At 41.0% G+C, this 19411-nt stretch overlaps 1 protein-coding gene across 1 annotated transcript in view; it reads right to left on the bottom strand.

Moving 5' to 3' along the window:
* TRAPPC9 (trafficking protein particle complex subunit 9) overlaps positions 1 to 19411 on the bottom strand; it is a gene marked incomplete at its 3' end in the record, with an annotated part of 503806 nt that overhangs the window by 414277 nt on the left and 70118 nt on the right. The window contains exons 16-17 of the mRNA XM_080610640.1: positions 14492 to 14655; positions 3611 to 3763 (exon numbers count right to left, since the gene is read on the bottom strand). Of these exons, the coding sequence (XP_080466766.1) occupies positions 3611 to 3763; positions 14492 to 14655 (317 nt within the window). The remainder of the gene's footprint in view (positions 1 to 3610; positions 3764 to 14491; positions 14656 to 19411) is intronic.

Raw genomic sequence — 19411 nt, forward strand, 5'->3', positions numbered from 1 at the left:
CTAAGGAAAATAATATAAAACAAAATACAGAGCATCATTACATCGCTACAGAAATACATAGATCACCTCTCAAATAGTGTGTGCAGCCTACCTCAAACATACAGAACTGGAAGAGTTCAAAAGGCACAAGGTTGATCAAAGCATGGAACTGTTCCCATGACAGGAACAACTAAGCCAGTTAGAAACCTTCAGTCTGCAAAAAAGACCACTGCACCAATGACATTAGGTATGATATTTAGAAGATGCATTGTTACCCATTTCTTGCAATACAAGAACCAGGTAATGTAAGGATATCACTAGCCAAGCTGCTAAAAGTAATTTAGCTGTGATTCTTCTTGCAACAACATGTTGTACAGTGCTGATGGAAGGAACAGAGAATTTCATGAAAGAGAAACACATCAACTATGAGAAACCAGAGAAACCGTATCAGGTTTTGGTAGTTCCTAAGTTAACATTAGTTGGAGCCCAAGAGCCTAAAGGAAGCTAGTAGCATGCATGTTCATGATTTTCCCTATATTCTCCCACAGATATCTGTTCTTAGCCACTATCACAGCCAGGATATTGGAGTAGACGGTCATTGATCTGATGCTGTACAGCCACTCGTGTGTTTTTGCTTCTTTTAATCTAGAAGAACATCTAGCATTTTTCTTTACGAGATGGTATACCATCAACACACAAGAATTAGATCAGCAATTCTGATTGATAACTTAGTTTATTTTCCAATTGGATAAGTGTCTCATCAGAAACAACAGTAATTTATCCTTTCTGTACTATGTCCTGATTACAAACAGCATAAAAGGAAACAATTTCAGCAGCAAATGAAAACAGATCAAAGTAACAGATGCCCTGCTAAGGGCATTACTTTTAAAAGACAAAAGTATTTTGATCATTATTGTAAATCTGGTCTTCAAAAGAAAAAGGTACCATAGCTACCATAGGATTAAAAGTCACGTCACAGTTGCCACCGATTTTTCCAGCTCTTTACTGTTCTTCACATCAGGCTCTTGCCTGCCTCTAATAATACTTTCAGATTACACACAGTAAATAGCACTCAAATATAACTAAGTTCTAAAGAAACATTAACGGATTCTACTCCTTTATCATCACTGAATGAGAAAAGGTTGAATCGCTCCCAGGCTTCAGTTCCACTGCTTGTATGTGATTCTATCTGAAAAACTGCTGGGCAAGTGCAGCTTCAGAGCGCCTTGAAAGCTTTTTGGAGACAAGGCAAGTGAAGGAAATTCTATAGATAGGTAAATATTTGGAAGTTACAAAAATGAAATCAAGAGAACTGGCACTAGAGACAGTAATGTCTAGATTTCAAAATACTGACTTTGATACATGTTATATTGATTCCATCGATCAACTTCCTTCTCATTTAGAATCGCAGAATCATTTAGGTCAAAAAAGACCTTTAGGATCATTGAGTCCAACTGTAAAGCAATGCTTGTCTTGAAACTAAAGGACTGTGCCATCTTACTACTAGGGGGAAAGGAAAACAAGGAGGAGGAAAAAAAGCCTGGAATCCTATGGCCGTGAGCTGAATTGCTCTGATTTCTTTCCTATTAATGTCAACCTGTCAACATATAAAAGCTAAGCTTCCTAAGTTCTCTTTAAGTTTTGAATTAACTGACTTGTACCCTTTTCCACACAATGTAATAAATAATGAATTAAATTCTGAGCTAAGAAAAGCTCGTGTAAAATAAGGAAGCAATACGCCATTAGAATTTCCATGGAAAAGAGAGGTCATCTACAGGGTATGTGAGGACCAAAAGTTCAGTGATCTGTAAGTAATGTGGCATCATCTGCTCCTGAAAGAGTAAAATCATCCTAGAGTCAGCATCAGATCTGCTCCCCTAACCCCTGGGTCTCAATTTGTAGCAGAAATTGTGCTGCATGGAATTACATTTTCTACCAAGGGCATTTTTCAAAGCCTCAGTTCCTTGGCAGCTGTGTTTGCACATTGATATTCCAGTATGGACTTCCTCCACCATCAGCTTTTCCAATAAGTTCCAAAGTAAATCTTAGTACAGCAACACTGGGTTTTGTGCTATTAAATCCAAAAATATTTTATCTAGTTTCTGTATTTTACACCAGGGAGATTTAAAAAACAGTCTTTTAATATTTACTAACAATTAATACAATTTCTGTCTAAATGCATTTACCACATGACTCACAGAAATCAGCCCCATTCCACTTCAGTAAGCTATGCAAAGAATTTTGTTGTATCTTTTTCTACAGTAGAAACATTTATTTTTAAGGATTAATGATAGTGATAAGCATACCTGCAACTGGATCCTGGGAAATAGGCCAAATAATAATGATACTTTTTTAATACAGGAATATCTTGTTTTGTCAAGTTAATCCAATCAGTGTAAATATATCATGCAATTGAAAAAATACAGAGTATAGCAATTACTCCAGTGAGACTGTGTGTTTGTTATAAAAAGGAAATCTTCATTACAAGTATCTGGTACTTGTAATTCCAGATAATTCTAATACAAACAAACATTGTGGGGTTTTTCAATCAAAAGAAACAATGATTTTAAGCAGATGAAATTTTCTTTCAGTACAGATATTACGGCATTTTGCTGTACAAATGTAGGCTCCTAGAACGGTTTGGGTCGGAAGGAACCTTAAAGCTCATCCAGTCCCAACCCCCTGCCACGGGCAGGGACCCCTTCCACTAGAGCAGGTTGCTCCAAGCCCCTGTGTCCAACCTGGCCTTGAACACTGCCAGGGATGGGGCAGCCACAGCTTCTCTGGGCACCCTGTGCCAGTGCCTCAGCACCCTCACAGGGAAGAGCTTCTGCCTAAGAGCTCAGCTCAGTCTCCCCTCTGGCAGGTTAAAGCCATTCCCCCTTGTCCTATCCTTATCTGCCCTTGTAAAAAGCCCCTCTCCAGGTTTCTTGTGGGCCCCTTTAGGCACTGCAAGCTCCTCTAAGGTCTTCCTGAAGCCTTCTCTTCTCCAGGCTGAACAAGCCCAGCTCTTTCAGCCTGTCTCCATAGCAGAGATGCTCCAGCCATCAGAGCATTCGTGGCCTCCTCTGGACTTGTTCAAGCAGGTCTATGTCCCTCTTGTGTCAGGACATTTCAGTATGTCGCTTCTGGCAAAACTGCAGTCAGCCACGATTACTAATTCTACAATCCTGAATAACTAAATAATCAAATTCATATTATTTCTCTTTAAAACTCACTGATGTTTGCAAACTATTTTTATCTGCATAAGATAAGGATACCATGGGGGTCCCTGCCCATGGCAGCGGGGCTGGAACTAGGTGATCTTAAGGTCCTTTTCCAACCCTAATTATTCTATGATTCTATACAAAGAGACACATCAAAAACACTCTTCATCAAGAAAGATTTAAGAAGATACCAGGGCAAGGTCTCATCATGGGTCTGTTTGGTCAAACTGTCATGCACAGAGCTGTCACAAAAACACAGCCTTCAATCGCTATAGCTCACTGAGGAATTGTCTTTGGGTTACAAGACAAAAATATGAAAACACACAGCCACATCAATACTGTATTTTAAACCAAATGGCACAATTGGGTAAGGCTGTCTCATGAGTACATACAACTCTTGCAGCAAGAAGAAATTACAAACTTACCATCACTGAGATCTTGCAGAAGGTTTTCTTGGCATGAAAAGTCCAGCTTCACCTTAATGTTTACAGTGAGTGTTGCAATCTTTCCTGGTTTTAGAGGAAACTGGGAGAGCGTATCTTCTAGCTTCCAAGTCAAGAAGTCTCCATACAGCTTCTCTGCATTAAAAAAAGTAATTATGTCATGAGCATAACCCGTGTTAAGGCAGCTTAAAACTGTTGTAGAGTATTGACTTGTGTGGCATTTCCTGATTAACTGTAAAATGTTTAAAATTAGGGCATTAAAAATGAATGCAACCCTAGAAAGATATCAGAGAAGTTCCAGACACTGACCTGGAAGTATACAGATCACTAAGCTTAAAACACAAATCTAAGTGAAGACAACCACTACCAGAAAAAAGAAATATTGCACAATAGGCAACATTAAATATACACTTTAAAGACAATCAGAAAGGGACCTAAAAGTTCATATAGCTCTGAATCAGACACACTTCAACACAGGAAATGTCACATGAATGCAAACAAATTTCATCAAAATACAACACCAAAATAAATCAGTTCAAATTCTGAAGCCCCTCTAACACCATTAGTTACATACAGAGCAAGGAGAAGGCTGGAAAGACCACCGGCTCTTTTGCTTTTTTAGTAACATAAACTCCTTTCTCCAAGAGTTGTGGTCAATGGCTCAATGTCCGGCTGGAGACCGGTAACGAGTGGTGTCCCTCAGGGATCGGTGTTGGGACCGGTCTTGTTCAACATCTTTGTTGGTGACATGGACAGTGGGATTGAGTGCGCCCTCAGCAAGTTTGCCGATGACACCAAGCTGTGTGGTTCGGTTGATACGCCGGAGGGAAGGGATGCCATCCAGAGGGACCTCGACACGCTTGTGAGGTGGGCTGATGCCAACCTGATGAAGTTTAACCATGCCAAGTGCAAGGTCCTACACCTGGGTCGGAGCAATCCTGGGCTGCATCAAGAGGAGCGTGACCAGCAGGTCGAAGGAGGTGATCCTGCCCCTCTACTCTGCTCTCGGGAGACCTCACTTGGAGCATTGTGTGCAGTTCTGGTGTCCTCAACATAAAAAGGACATGGAACTGTTGGAACAAGTCCAGAGGAGGCCACGAGGATGATCAGGGGCTGGAGCACCTCCCGTATGAAGACAGGCTGAGAAAGTTGGGGCTGTTCAGCCTGGAGAAGAGAAGGCTGCGTGGAGACCTCAGAGCAGCTTCCAGTATCTGAAGGGGGCCTATAAGGATGCTGGGGAGGGACTCTTCATCAGGGACTGTAGTGACAGGACAGGGGGTAACAGGTGAAAACTGGAACTGGGGAAGTTCAGGTTAAATATAAGGAAGAAATTCTTTCCTGTGAGGGTGGTGAGGCACTGGAATGGGTTGCCCAAGGAAGTTGTGAATGCTCCATCCTTGGCAGTGTTCAAGGCCAGGTTGGATGAGGCCTTGGGTGACATGGTTTAGTGTGGGGTGTCCCTGCCCATGGCAGGGGGTAGGAACTGGATGATCTTAAGGTCCTTTCCAACCCTAACTATTCTATGATTCTATGAAAACTGAGAAGCATAAAGTATACAAGACCAAACAGGATTAGTTTGTGTTAAAAGATACTTCTTTGATAAACTATCATTGGTCCCTATGAGATAAGGCATCTGTAATAATTAACCTCTCTCCTAAGCCTAACATGCCAGAAGATAACTTGAGGGAAATAACCCTAATATTTACTGTTCATCAATGCAGTGAGATAATTTATCCAGTTATTCAGTCTCCTTAGTGCTCCAGTAACACTGAAAGATCCATCTTGAAATAAAGAGGAGCAAAAGGCTATGTCTGCTTCAGGAAGAAGGGCAAATTAGTTATGTCTTATACCAAATTCCGAAGCATGCAAAAAGCTAGAGGCACAGAAATTTCAGTATCCATCAGCAAAAGCAATCAAACAGTGATACTCTGGGAACTTTATGCAAGAGAAATCTTTTCTTTTTAGAATAACAGAAAAGGTTGTTACAGATTAGAATAATACAATCACACTGTGACTTCTTCTCGGATTTACCCTACTTTCCATCCTAAATAGGCAAAAGAAATATCTGCTAGTGTCTTATTTCTTTTCTACACTTTGTGAATAATCCTGTGGTAGGAAATATGCTGTAGAGTGTCTGGATGAGATGGAATTAATTTTCTTCATACCGGCCTGCCCGGTTGTCCTGGGTTCAGCAGCAGCAGTCATTTTTCCTCCTTCTTAGTAGCTGCTGCAGCACTGTGTTTTTGACTTTCAACCTGGGAACAGAGCTGATAACACCAATGTTTAGACTCACCAAGGACTTTGTGAGTCTCATGCTCTGCCAGGGAGGAGGAGAAGCCGGGAGGAAGCAGGGACAGGACACCTGACCCAAACTAGCCAAAGAGGTATTCCATACCACAGCACGTCATGCCCAGGATGTAGAACTGAGAGTTCCGGGAAGGGCTGGATCACTGCGGGGTGGGGGCAAGGTACCGGTCGGTGAGCGGTTGTATTCTCTTCCTTGTTATTTCCTTTATCATTATTATTATTGGTGGTAGCAGTAGTGATTTGTGTTATACCTTAGTTATTAAACTGTTCTTATCTTAACCCGTGGGAGTTGCATTCTTTTGATTCTCCATCCCGTCCTCCCAGAAGCGGAGGGAAGAAAGGTGGCGGGGGGAGTGGACTGCGTGGTTCTGATTTATGGCCTGGGCTTAAACCACGACACCGGTGCTCTGTGCTGGATTTGGGACCAGAACAGCTTTTTCGCTATTCCTGTAGCACCTGCATAGCATTGAGGCTTTCTCTGTTCCCACTCATCTTGCACCGTGAGTTGGCTCAGGGTGCCCAGAGAAGCTGTGGCTGCCCCATCCCTGGCAGTGTTCAAGGCCAGGTTGGACACAGGGGCTTGGAGCAAGCTGCTCTAGTGGAAGGTGTCCCTGCCTGGGGCAGGAGATTGGAACTGGATGAGCTTTAAGGTCCCTTCCAACACAAACCAGGCTGGGATTCTACGATTTCATGCCATAAAATGTCATTCTGTTTTGGTTTTTATTTCCTCTTTCTTTTGCTTATTAAACAATCTTTATCTCTAGCTGTGAGTTTTCTCACTTTTGTCCTTCTGATTCACTTCCCTCCCGTGCTGAGGGAAGCATGAACGAGCAACTGGTTTTGGGCTTCATTTCCCAACTACTTCCATAAATGCATTAACATCTGCAGCACCATACAATGCTAAACACTGAAGAAAAGTCTGTAATACACAAAATAAACATGATGGCTTGACTGGGAGAATCCTAATACTATATTTATTCATTCACATGAATAGCAATGCATACCATTCCAAAGTACACTGAAGAATTCTTCTAGAGGCAAAATGAAACACCATTTGAGCCCTGCTTAGTGTAACACAGCGACCACTGAAAGTCACACAGCTCATCTCCACTCCACACCAGGCTATTGTATGTAAGAGCGAGTTAGTGCATCGGCATTTCAGAGGCTTTCCAAGGCATCATCTATGATCCCTATGTGTGAAAACAGGGAGGGAATATAGCCTCAACAACCCCTATCTAGAATTAAGGGTATTTAAAACAAGATGATTAGAATTCCAGTTCAGACTTGGTTGTTTGGCACAGAAACAACCGCATCTGAAGTAGGGGAAAACAGTGAGTATTTTTCCATTAACTTCTACCTAAGAAAAAATAACTCCTTTGTGTCTAAGACAACTTTTTCTCACAGACCATCAATTGTTGTCTTGTGCTTTTTCACATCAAATCAATATTATAGACATCTTTATAACAATGATGAGGAAAGAATAAAAGTATCATCCTAGTAACTGTTTTCTTAAAGTTATCTCGACCTTCTCTAGTAAGTTAGCTGTGACCATATCAGTGTTCTGATTTTATTCTGTTTCCAAGAAAAGAAGTAGCTTACCAAGAACACCAAACTCTATCCCCTTTTCCTGATATGTAAAAACATATTATGCCAAAGTTTTTCCTCAGTGTAAGCAAAGAAGAATGACATCTCCCAAGCACTTGAGTGCATCTTCAGTTTAACAAACAAATTGTTTCCAAAATGTGCTTTCATTAAGTAGGGGATTTATTTGAAGGTATTATAACTGAAAAGGCTTTCCATGTGAGAACAGCCCTTGCAGATCATCTCAAATTTAACACTTACAAGACAAGGTTTAAATATTTGAGCTATAAGTTGAGCTGTAGAGAAAAATCTAATTTATATTTATCTGAGATTGGTTTATAGTTTTCTTCAGCTTGTTCAGTAGCCATCAGAGTGAATTATAGAGTCATGGAATCAGAACAGTCTGGGTTGGAAGAGACCTTAAAGCTCATCCAGTTCCAACCCCCTGCCACGGGCAGGGACACCTTCCACTAGAGCAGGTTGCTCCAAGCCCCTGTGTCCAACCTGGCCTTGAACACTGCCAGGGATGGGGCAGCCACAGCTTCTCTGGGCACCCTGTGCCAGTGTCTACCACCCCCATAGGGAAGAGCTTCTATACTACAGCATGGACCTTCAAACCTTTCAGTTCAGTGGGAAACAGTCTTACTTGAGACATGCTTGCATGCCATGGTTTCTACAGTACAAAATTTGTGTTTAGCAAACAAGTTACAAGGGCCTGTTAGTGAAGTTTGAATTATTAGCCTCTTGTATTATTTTACTTGATATTAAATCACTATAAGTGTAACAAATAGAACAGCTTACCCAGAATCTAACTTTGGGTAACCCTGAACCCTAACTTTGGGTTAACAGATTTTAAGGTCTGCCAAAAAAAAAATGCTATCAGCATTAAATTGTTCTGTAAATTACATCCACCACTTGATCAGATTAATTTCCAGAGAGTTTATCTTGAGTACATTTCAAAATCATTTAGGGAAGCAATACTGTCATAAATAGGAAACTCAAAAGGACCTCATGAAATCAAGTGAGTAGGGAAAAATAGAGGACTTCAACATACATAAAGGTAAAATAATACAACTTAGGGGGAGGGGGAAGAACAAGCTGTGCCCAGGATGTTGAACTCGGAACTGGCAACTGCAACTCCACAAAGAAACTGGAGTCATCACTGACTCATGGAATTACAATGAATCATCAGCTTAGTGAGGAGCATCAGAAAACACCAAACCAAGCCAAGCAAGAAAAAAACCCAGGTCATCCTCAGGAAGGATAATGACAGCAAGTCAAAGGGGGAAGCAGCTCCCCACTGTATAAAACCCTTGTGTGCTCACATCCTAAACACTTGCAGATTTGATCTCCATACTGCATGGAGCATATACTAGAACTAGAGACAGTCCAAAGAACGGTAACTGAAATGATGAAGGTGTGGAACAGCTGCCTTGGGAGACCCTTCAGTTTGAAAGGCTGAGTAGAAGATGACTGCAGATTATAAACATTACAAAGATGGCAGATAAAGTGAATGCAGAACTGCTGTTCACTGAATTCCCTGGCATGAGAACTGGGAACGCTTGATAAAACTAGGAGGAAATCAGATTAAAACAGATATAGCACCTGTTGCTACAGGAGGCTGCAGAGGTGAGCAGTACCAGCAGCTTCAGAATTGGATAGACAAATTCATGGGCAAGTCCACAGAGGATAATTAAAAGAGTATGTATGCATATATCTACATGCTGAGCAAGCTCAACAGAAACAACAGTGGCAAGGCTTGCATGCTTTCCCTAAGCAGCATCCCCTAGTGAGTATTGAGCTAGATGGACCATTAGCATTAGAATCACATTTAAATTCTTGTGTCTTTGGCTTTCTGTGGGTGAACACGAAGAATGAGACTGATTCCTCTGTTAACCACAGCATCATGATCTGCAGATAACTTCAAATTGCAAACTGAACTTAAAGCATCCAAGAAACTGTATATATGTAGAACAGTGTTATGAACACATTTGTGGGTTCCTGACAAACACAAACTTGCAAAAAACACCCCAGGAGGATAAAAAGATGCAGTTGAGCCTGGAGACCCGCTTGGAAAAGAGGGGAGAAGAGTTTAAAAGTAAGGACAAAAAGAAACTGTGTGGAAAGACAAACCTAACGACTGCAGCTGAAAGGTGAAGTTTGGGTGGAACAACCAGAACAATGCTGCTTCTCAAGCCAAGCAGCTAAAAAAGAAATATAAATGCAAGAGCAGCTTCCATCTAGCACGGAAGGATGAGACCAGAGTACTCCACATCTCGGAATTCAATATGCACAAAGTACACTAAATGCAATTATGATCAGACACCTGAAGACAGAAATCTGACATGCTTCATGGTAATAAAACTCTTCAGACGTCTATGGTCATCCACACATCTAATTCTTGATGCCTCACCAACTGAAATCAATATTCCTAGCACAGAACACAGGACTTCAAAATAACTATGAGTTCCAAATGCAAAGGCACTGGCATTCACACCTCTTAACTTCCCCAAGTGTATGAAATCCTAGTAAAAATTAACATTGTGTATTTAGCACTGCAGAGTATCTGCTACCGTTTGTTTCTAATCAGAAACTGTGGGGTGCGCACACTAGAATTACAAGGTTAAAAGCACTAAGAAGTTCATGGGCTCATAGGAAGCAAGAATCATACAATCATAGAATAGTTAGGGTTGGAAAGGAGCTTAAGATTATCCAGTTCCAACACCCTTGCCACAGGCAGCATACCAATATTGTTATTAATTTTACTTTTATACTGGGGACAAACAGCATCTTCTGAATTGAGGAGACAATCCAGAGTATTGTGAATTCAGACCTGGTAGATAGAAATGAACTTGCTGGACTTGTTATGCTCTTTACAAACTAAACGTATCTACCAGAGTTTCCTCTAGGCAATTAGCAAGTATCCCTAAAAAGGGGGGAAAATCAGCTCTAAAATAATGAACCATTTGATATTTATGAGTGGAAAAAATAGTAAGAATCATACAAAATCATGATCTCGGTCAGCCAGAGTGGGCAGAGAAGAGACGTGAGCTGAGAAACCCAGACAGTAAATCCACGGCAGCTAGATGGGGCTGAAATACTAACACTTCTTGTTGCCCTGCCTTCACAAGGACGTTTGGACTAACTGGGGAAAAGCCTGCCTGCATTCACAACTCTATGGAACACTCCCGATTTGAAAGACTTGACAGTTTCGTTTGGCAAAAAAGAAGATAAACAGATCTATTCCAGGGTATCCACGGTTCCTAAAATGGGTTACCTGGACCTCAGAGTAGGTTTTTATTTGTGGTCTGGCACAGTTAAACAGCTGAGGCCACAAGCAGATGTGTTCCAAGACCATGGGAAGAACACAGCGAGACAGGTGAATTTATTTCTCTATGTTGAAATTCCAGAGGTCAACCACTTCTAAGAATGATCATTGAGGGTTTTCTTCATCATTCAAGTTCATTCAGCCTGTGCAGCTGGTGCTCACTACTAGAGCCTAACAATCTGTGAGGCTGTAAGAATGCCTGGCATGCCTCTTAGTGCTTCAAGTTTGAAAACATCCATGTTACATTTGCCTGAGTGGATCAAACAGTTGGGTTATCAAAGCTTTTAGAGTGCACCCCATAACTGAGACCTAGCAAGCCTCTGACAAGAGCTGACTGGAAACAAAGGATGGGACTTTTGATAAGGGCACATAGAGAGAGGACAAAGAGGAATGGCTTTAAACTGACAGAAAATTTAGACTAGATAAAAGGAAGAAGATTTTCCCTGTGAAGGTGCTGAGGCACTGGCACAGGGTGCCCAGAGAAGCTGTGGCTGCCCCATTCCTGGCAGCGTTCAAGGCCAGGTTGGACACAGGGGCTTGGAGCAAGCTGCTCTAGTGGAAGGGGGTTGGAACTGGATGAGCTTTAAGGTCCCTTCCAACTCAAACCATTCTATAAGTCTATGAAAGGCATTCAGCTTTGCATGTCATCATTCTAAATAAAGTATTAGACTATCTGATCTAGTGAAGGACAATACGAGGTGACATAGTTGACCTTGACAGTATATATGTGATGTCCAGCCTACAGACACCACAGCCTGGTAGACAGGGTCGTGCAACGAGACATTAAAAGACATGACAGTCGTGTTTATTGTGCCAGCATGACAAGTCCTTTTTGCTGATTTGCCTCGGGATCTGTTCCGTAACACGTGGCTGCTGAAGGACTCAAAAACCCTGTGATGTCCTTTATGAGCCACACAGGGTGAGCTGCAATTTCTGGTCATTTATCTGAGGGCCTGAGTGGAAAAAGCACTGAAGAGGTGCACCTGGAAGAGAGAGGAAGTAAGGAAGGGCAAGTTTTAAAGCCTGATCTCCAGAGGTTCTCATTCACAAGACACCATTGAAAACAATGCCAGAGAAGTGGGGTTCCTCAAGAGAAGTGACTGGCTATAACATAACAAAAGCCACCACACTGCAACAGCTAATCCCATCCAGAGAATGTTTGTCATTCACAGCATTCATCTTTGTGCTAAAAGATGGCCCCAGAAACACAAGGAAAGGAAACGGAAGTCAGATAGGCAGCCATGCAGCAGGTACAAAAGATTTACAAGCAACTGCCAAGACTGAAAAACCCAAAGCAAATCAGGTGACACAAAGGATGACTGAAAACTCTGCATTTGGCTGAAACTAGACAACAACTTCTCATGGGCTCCCAAGCTGACAGGCAAGCTGTGCTCATGGCAGACGAAGATGCCTAACAGCTTTCAAGGAGACCCTGAGCAGCTTAAATCACAGGCACAGTGCAGCTGAAAAGTAGTAAAGAACATCCAGTACAACTTTTTAATGCACTACAGACAAGTTCATATATAATATCAAGATAAGAATTTGTATTACTATTAATTACGATCTAATGCTGTAAGCACATTATTTCCATGCACGTAGTACTTACTGACTAAACTGAGCTGCTGACATTACAAATCTTTAGCTCCTCATTCATCACCAGAATTTCATGTCACACGTCACATGCATCATAAGACCATCCATATGCATTTGTATCAATTTACAATAATAATTAAAATGGAAGAGAGCCCATTTGCAAAGAAGGCAAAGGTTCATCCTCTGCAAGGCCTACATGCAATCCCATTTGAAATAACATCCTTAATGTAGCTCTTTTGCCACAGTATTTCAGTGCTTTACATCACACCCACAGCACACAGAGATGGTAAAATGTCATACTTAAGCATGTATTTTCCTCTGATAACAGGGGTCATCTCAATCATACACTTCCAAATATAGGGGTGCATTTGCTTTTGTGAAACAATACGAGAAACTGAAGATTCTACTGGACAGGACTTTGGTTAACCTGATGCCTTCACAAGGACATGATTTAAAACTATTTCCAGAGGTCCTTGTCCACATAGACTTCTATTATTCTATGGATCTGATGGCAAGGTTCTCACACTCAGGACAAATATCAGTTGGTGCCTCTCTTTTCCAGTTTTCCAAAATGGTGATCTAAGAAATACGCATGATCAGAAAAACTCGGTCATCATCAGTTTTCCTTTTTCTGATAAAGAGAATTATCGCACTTAACATCTAAGACTCCGTCAAATACTCAAACAAGCTTCCTTGTAAACATTTTCTACGGCGAAAGAAAATGAAGGATTAAGTAAAATTAAGGTTTTACTGAACTCATAGCTGCGTATAACGACTTTTCTCCTCTTTCCCTATTGTTTTTAACAAAAGTTGTAACTGAGTGATGATGGGTTTAAAGTTGACAAGTCACTTTTTCAAAACTCTGAACCAATTAATTGTGTAATGTTACGTGCTAAGAATCTGATGAACATCTGATTCAGAGGCCCATGTATACCACCACTCAATGCATTTTATGTCATCAAATTCACCATTCAGTGTTTGTGCTGTATTTGGTCTGTTAGATCCATGCAGCACCAAGCACAGTAGGAGCATGTTGATTACTGAAATAAGAACAGTAAGTCATCATACATTTCAGCTTCTAAAATCATTCCCGGTAACAAGTCTCAGGCAGAAAATCTATTCTTAAATGATTGGCAACTCTGATTCTCTCAGGTTACAGAGAAGAGGATACTCTGTTAAAAAGAAGTCATGAGCTCAAACACTGAAATGAACAAAAATCACCAGGTATCACACTGCATTTTAATACTCTGTCACTGAGAGAACAAAACCTGCAATAAAATAAGGCATTTCTATTGTCAATAAAGATTATCTTGCTTGTCATCTGCAGTGCTTCTGTTCATAATCACTTTCATAACGATGCCCCAGAGGACAAACCAAAACCGATAAAACAGATCACAAAACAAAAGCAAGGTTCACCCATCAGTCTACTTTTTAATACTAATATATACAGAGCATTTTAGGAGAAATAAGTGGGAGCAGGAGATGTACTGTATTTCTTCCATACCTTCAATTAATCAGTTAACTCACAATAGCTTATTTCATTCATTGCCTTGGTTTTTAAAGTCTTTTACCCAATTCTTTTCTTATTGTTCCCTGAGTGACAGAGAAGTAGGCTTATTTACTTCAGCTCCCTCAAATAAGACATTACTGCTAATGGTAGTTTATTTAATTATCTAATCAGTATATTTAGACATAAGGAATATATTTATGTATATTAAGTATATTTAGACCTAAGATTGCTACTTTTGGCTAGTTAATGCCTCAGAATTTTATTTCCCTAAGCAACATTAAAATGAAATCTAGATTTTCAAAAGCAGGTGATACCCTTGGACACACAGATGTTTCTACAGCATCTTTCATTTTCATTCTATTTTCTTACATTCTTTTTCATTTCTATATTCCTGCAATAAAATCAAACTAAATGATTCCAGTTCCATAACACGGATTACAATATGTATCCTAAACTGACCTAAAAGAGGTATAACTCAACTAGCCCCTCTTTTATCAGAGAAAAAGTGATCATTACTATTTAGAAGCGTAATCAGCATACACACCCTTGGTGTTGACTGTTTTTGCTGTGACCTCTAGTTTCTCCAGTGGCTCTGTTCCAATATTTTCTAACGTAATGATAAGCTGCTGGGTCTCTCCATTATACAGCTGGACAGAAACATTAGTAGAGATTTCATCCCCTGAAGAAGGCTGAAGTGTATGAGCAGACCTATAAAATAAGACACATGAACAAAATATTATGATTAGACTGTTAAAAGCCTGTGGAAGTTACTATTTACTATATATATTACTATATATTTACTATATATATATTCCATATTACTGTATGTATTCTATTAACTATTCCTTGAAGACTCAGAAACTACTGCTCTCCAATCGTGATGATATTACATACAATTTCCCATTCTCATTTCAGCCAGGATCATTTTTATACCCAGTGAGAACAAATGTTAATAATGTATGTGTAAGACAAGTCAAATTTCAAACAATATAAAATATGTATTCCTGGCTGTGAAAGCTAGTTTAAAATTGTTGAAAACAGAAGAAAAGTAAGAAAGGGAAAAGAGAAGAAAACCAGATCATTAGAATAAGCAAACATGACAAAAGTGGTATCTCATCTACCTAGTGACTGAGCCCTAGTGCTGAGTAACAATGAGTATACACGAGGAGAACATGAAGTTGAGCACTACATTGGAGAAACCATAGAGTCATAGAATGCTTTGGTTTGGAAAGGACCATAAGATCATCCAGTTCCAACCCCCCTGCCATGGGCAGGGACACCTCACACTAAACCATGGCACCCAAGGCCTCATCCAAACTGGCCTTGAGCACCGCCAGGGATGGAGCATTCACAACTTCCTTGGGCAACCCATTTCAGTGCCTCACCACCCTCACAGTAAAGAATTTCTTCCTTAGATCCAATCTAAACTTCCCCTGTTTAAGTTTTAACCCACAGAAAGTTTAAAGTTAAATTTAAGTTTCTGTTTTAAACCAGGTGCAAAGTCCCCTGCAAGACCCTGAAGTCCATGCTGTGCTCTGATCAGCCCATAAAAACTACAAAAGTAAGAAGGCAGTCAGCTGGCAGAAGAAATCTCAGAAGAGGAAACCTTTGTACTTACTCACAAATGAGGGTACATAATCTTACATTGTTAGGCATTCCCAAACTCCACCAACATATGATGGTTTTGAGACTTTCGAATAAGAAAATGTAGGGACAGGACAAGGGGAATGGCTTTAACCTGACAGAGGGGAGATTGAGCTCTTAGGCAGAAGCTCTTCCCTGTGAGGGTGCTGAGGCGCTGGCCCAGGGTGCCCAGAGAAGCTGTGGCTGCCCCATCCCTGGCAGTGTTCAAGGCCAGGTTGGACACAGGGGCTTGGAGCAACCTGCTCTAGTGGAAGGTGTCCCTGCCTGTGGCAGAGGTTGGAACTGGATGAGCTTTAAGGTTCTTTCCAACCTAAACTAGTCTGGGATTCTCTAATGACAGATACACAGCACTGTCTCATGCAGCCGTTCACTCAAACTTTTCTTAAGGAATAATAACAGTATCAGACACATGAGGTAAGAAATGCTTAGGAGAGCAATATATTGTAAAGAAAAAATTATTCTATGAGTTGCACATGCTAGAGAAAATGCATGGGTATCTAAAGCTTCAGAAACATGAGAATGTACTTAATTGAGTATGAAGGATTTAATTTTAATGTAACAAATGTGTCAAGCCAGTCAATTATTGAAAGAGCAGATATACACAGCACTAGGACAACACATCATAGATAAAGGAGAATTGAGCAGTAACCTTGACCTTCGCTAGGAGAATTAATGTGGGAGTTGGGAGAATGCAGTTCAGTGGACGGCAGAGGGGAGAAACCTTATGGGAATGGATCATGGAAGAAATTCACAGTGTGAAAGGTGAAACAGTGAATATAAATGAACTCAATAGAACACGAATGAGGGAAGAAGGGTTGCAGAACAAGACAGATGGGCAGAGGTTCAGTTTCAGACTGTATTTTTCATGCTTATGCAATGTGGTCAGAAGGCATCAAGGATACAAGGGCAAAAGCTACTGAGATTAATGACCAATAAATCTGCTTGTAATCCCAGGTTCAGCTACTTCTTTCAGCAGGTATTTCTGCTATCCTTCCTTTCGATCCTGCCCTTCCTTAGCACAATGTAAGCAGCACCACAAACAAGAGCAGATTTTAGTCTTTTAGAATGAACCTATAACAAGTACATAAAACAGTATTTTTTGATCTTTGAAAATTTACTGTCATGTATCATTATCACTGCAGCACTCTGAAGTTTGGGCATTTGGAATTTCTTTTCTCCCTTTAGATTTAGACAAAAGCATCGAGGAATTGCAAACTGACAAACCAAACAAATGGTACCTTCAACTCCTTTATACACGTACACATGAAATGTGAGACCAAGCAAATTCAGCTTATGCATCCTTTTCTGTAATGCAGCTTCTAAAACTCAAAAGACATCCTAATTCTTGTGTACCTTGTTTCAGCTTTGCTCTGGACTTGCAAGACCTCAGGATTGAGGCTTGTCGCAGGTATAATGGTAGATGAAGAATTAGGTATTAGCCAGCGATGTGCACCTGCAGCCCGGAAAGCCAACCATATCCTGGGCTGCATCCATAACAAGGGTAACCAGGAGGGTGAGGGAGATGATTCTCCCCCTCCATTTCGCTCTCATGAGACCCTACCTGGAGTACTGTGTACAGCAACAGTGTCCCCCACATAAGAAGGACATGGAACTGTTGGAGCAAGTCCAGAGGAGGCCATGGAGATGCTGCGAGGGCTGGAACAGCTCTGCTCCTGAGCCAGGCTGAGAGAGCTGGGCTGGGGCAGCCTGGAGAAGAGAAGGCTCCAGCAAGAACTTATTGAAGCCTTAAAGGGGGTTTATAAGAATCACAGAAACTTTTTAATAGAAGCTTGTGGTGACAGGACAAGGGGGAATGGCTTGAAACTGACAGAGGGGAGATTTAGATTGGATGTTAGGAGGAAATTCTTCCCTGTGAGTGTGGTGAGATACTGTCCAGAGAAGCTGTGGCTGCCCCATCCGTGGCAGTGTTCAAGGCCAGGTTGGACACAGGGGCTTGGAGCAAGCTGCTCTAGTGAAAAATGGTCTCTTCCGTGCAGATGATCTTTCAATGATCCTTAAATATCCTTTCCAATCCAAACTAGCCTGATTCTATGACTGTTCAGAACTTGTCCTGACCCACCTGCAACTTTGCTTTGACTTTACCATAGCTGAAGCAGCATTTTTTTCTTTTGACCTGGTGGCTACACCTATTGCTTTATTTCTGTTACCTCTGTTTGGCACAACCATACTTTTATACAGATAGTAGTAACAAGCAGGTGTAATAAATGAGATATTTATGATTAACGTAGTGAGAGAAACACAGGACTGGTGATAGCTGAGGTGTTACGAAGGGGAGACAGGATCCTGGACTGCATCAAAAGGAGCATGACCAGCAGGTTGAAGGAGGTGATCCTGCCCCTCTACTCTGCTCTCGTGAGACCTCACTTGGAGCATTGTGTGCAGTTCTGGTGTCCTCAACATAAAAAGGACATGGAACTGTTGGAACAAGTCCAGAGGAGGCCACGAGGATGATCAGGGGACTGGAGCACCTCCCATATGGAGACAGGCTGAGAAAGTTGGGGCTGTTCAGCCTGGAGAAGAGAAGGCTGCGTGGAGACCTCAGAGCAGCTTCCAGTGTCTGAAGGGGGGCTACAAGGATCCTGGGGAGGGACTCTTCATCAGGGACTGTAGTGACAGGACAAGGGGTAATGGGTTAAAACTGAAACAAGGGAAGTTTAGATTGGATCTAAGGAAGAAATTCTTTACTGAGAGGGTGGTGAGGCACTGGAATGGGTTGCCCAAGGAAGTTGTGAATGCTCCATCCTTGGCAGTGTTAAAGCCCAGGCTGGATGAGGCCTTGGGTGACATGGTTTAGAGTGAGGTGTCCCTGCCCATGGCAGGGGGGTTGGAATTGGATGATCTTAAAAGGTTCTTTCCAACCCTAACTACTCTATGATTCTATGATCCAGTGGAGAGGACTACTGGTATGCAATGGTAAGAGATGGGGCACACAGTATTGTGCAATTATTTCAGTATATTAGAAAGAACTCATCAAGAAAGCAACCTATAATGCCTGGCCCACTGGCTCAAAACAGTCTGATTCTTGTGAAAATGAATGATATTTGTCTAAGTTCATCCATATTAGAACTACTTCATTAATTTATAGGTTTGCATTTTCTTCCCTCAATTTTCTTACTTTATAGGCTTTTCCATCAAGACTGTTTTACTAAGTAGTGTCATATTTTTATGTACTATATGTATATGATACATATAAATTTATGCATAAGTAGAATGATGAAAATATATATTAACAAAGTCTCAACCCACAGCAAGCTTCATTACAGTTTCTGCTAAATTAAGCATATTAAATTGACCTTCCATAGCACAGATCAATAAAAAAAGATTTTACAGTTCTAACAAGACATTATGGCATGCTTAGAAAGCCCTGGAATTATTCTTGCCAATACGACTATACCCAGAAATTACTATTAGATCAACCAACTGTTGAAGAAATTATGAACAGATATCTAACTTTGACCTGTCAAACAAACTTTTTCCTACTTATGAGCAGTTTTACCTACAAAGAAACAAGGCAATAAATACATGAACAAGATTATCTCAAATACTTCAAAAATAAATGAACTTGGTGAAAAATTGAGAAAAGGCAGCTCAGCTTCAATTGAAGGTTCCAAAGACCATCAGCTCTAAAAACGAATGGCTTTGTCAGGAAAAGACTCTCTCTCAAGAACAGAGGTCAACATCAAATGTTGGCAAGATGGGTGTCAATGCAAATGTAAATGTAAAGCAAACCAGCAAGATCACAGAATCACAGGATAGTCTGGGTTGGAAGAGACTTTCAAAGTTTATCTAGTCTAACCCC

The sequence above is a fragment of the Psittacula echo genome (genome assembly GCF_963264785.1).
Source record: "Psittacula echo genome assembly, chromosome: 2".
NCBI classification, from domain to species: domain Eukaryota; kingdom Metazoa; phylum Chordata; class Aves; order Psittaciformes; family Psittacidae; genus Psittacula; species Psittacula echo.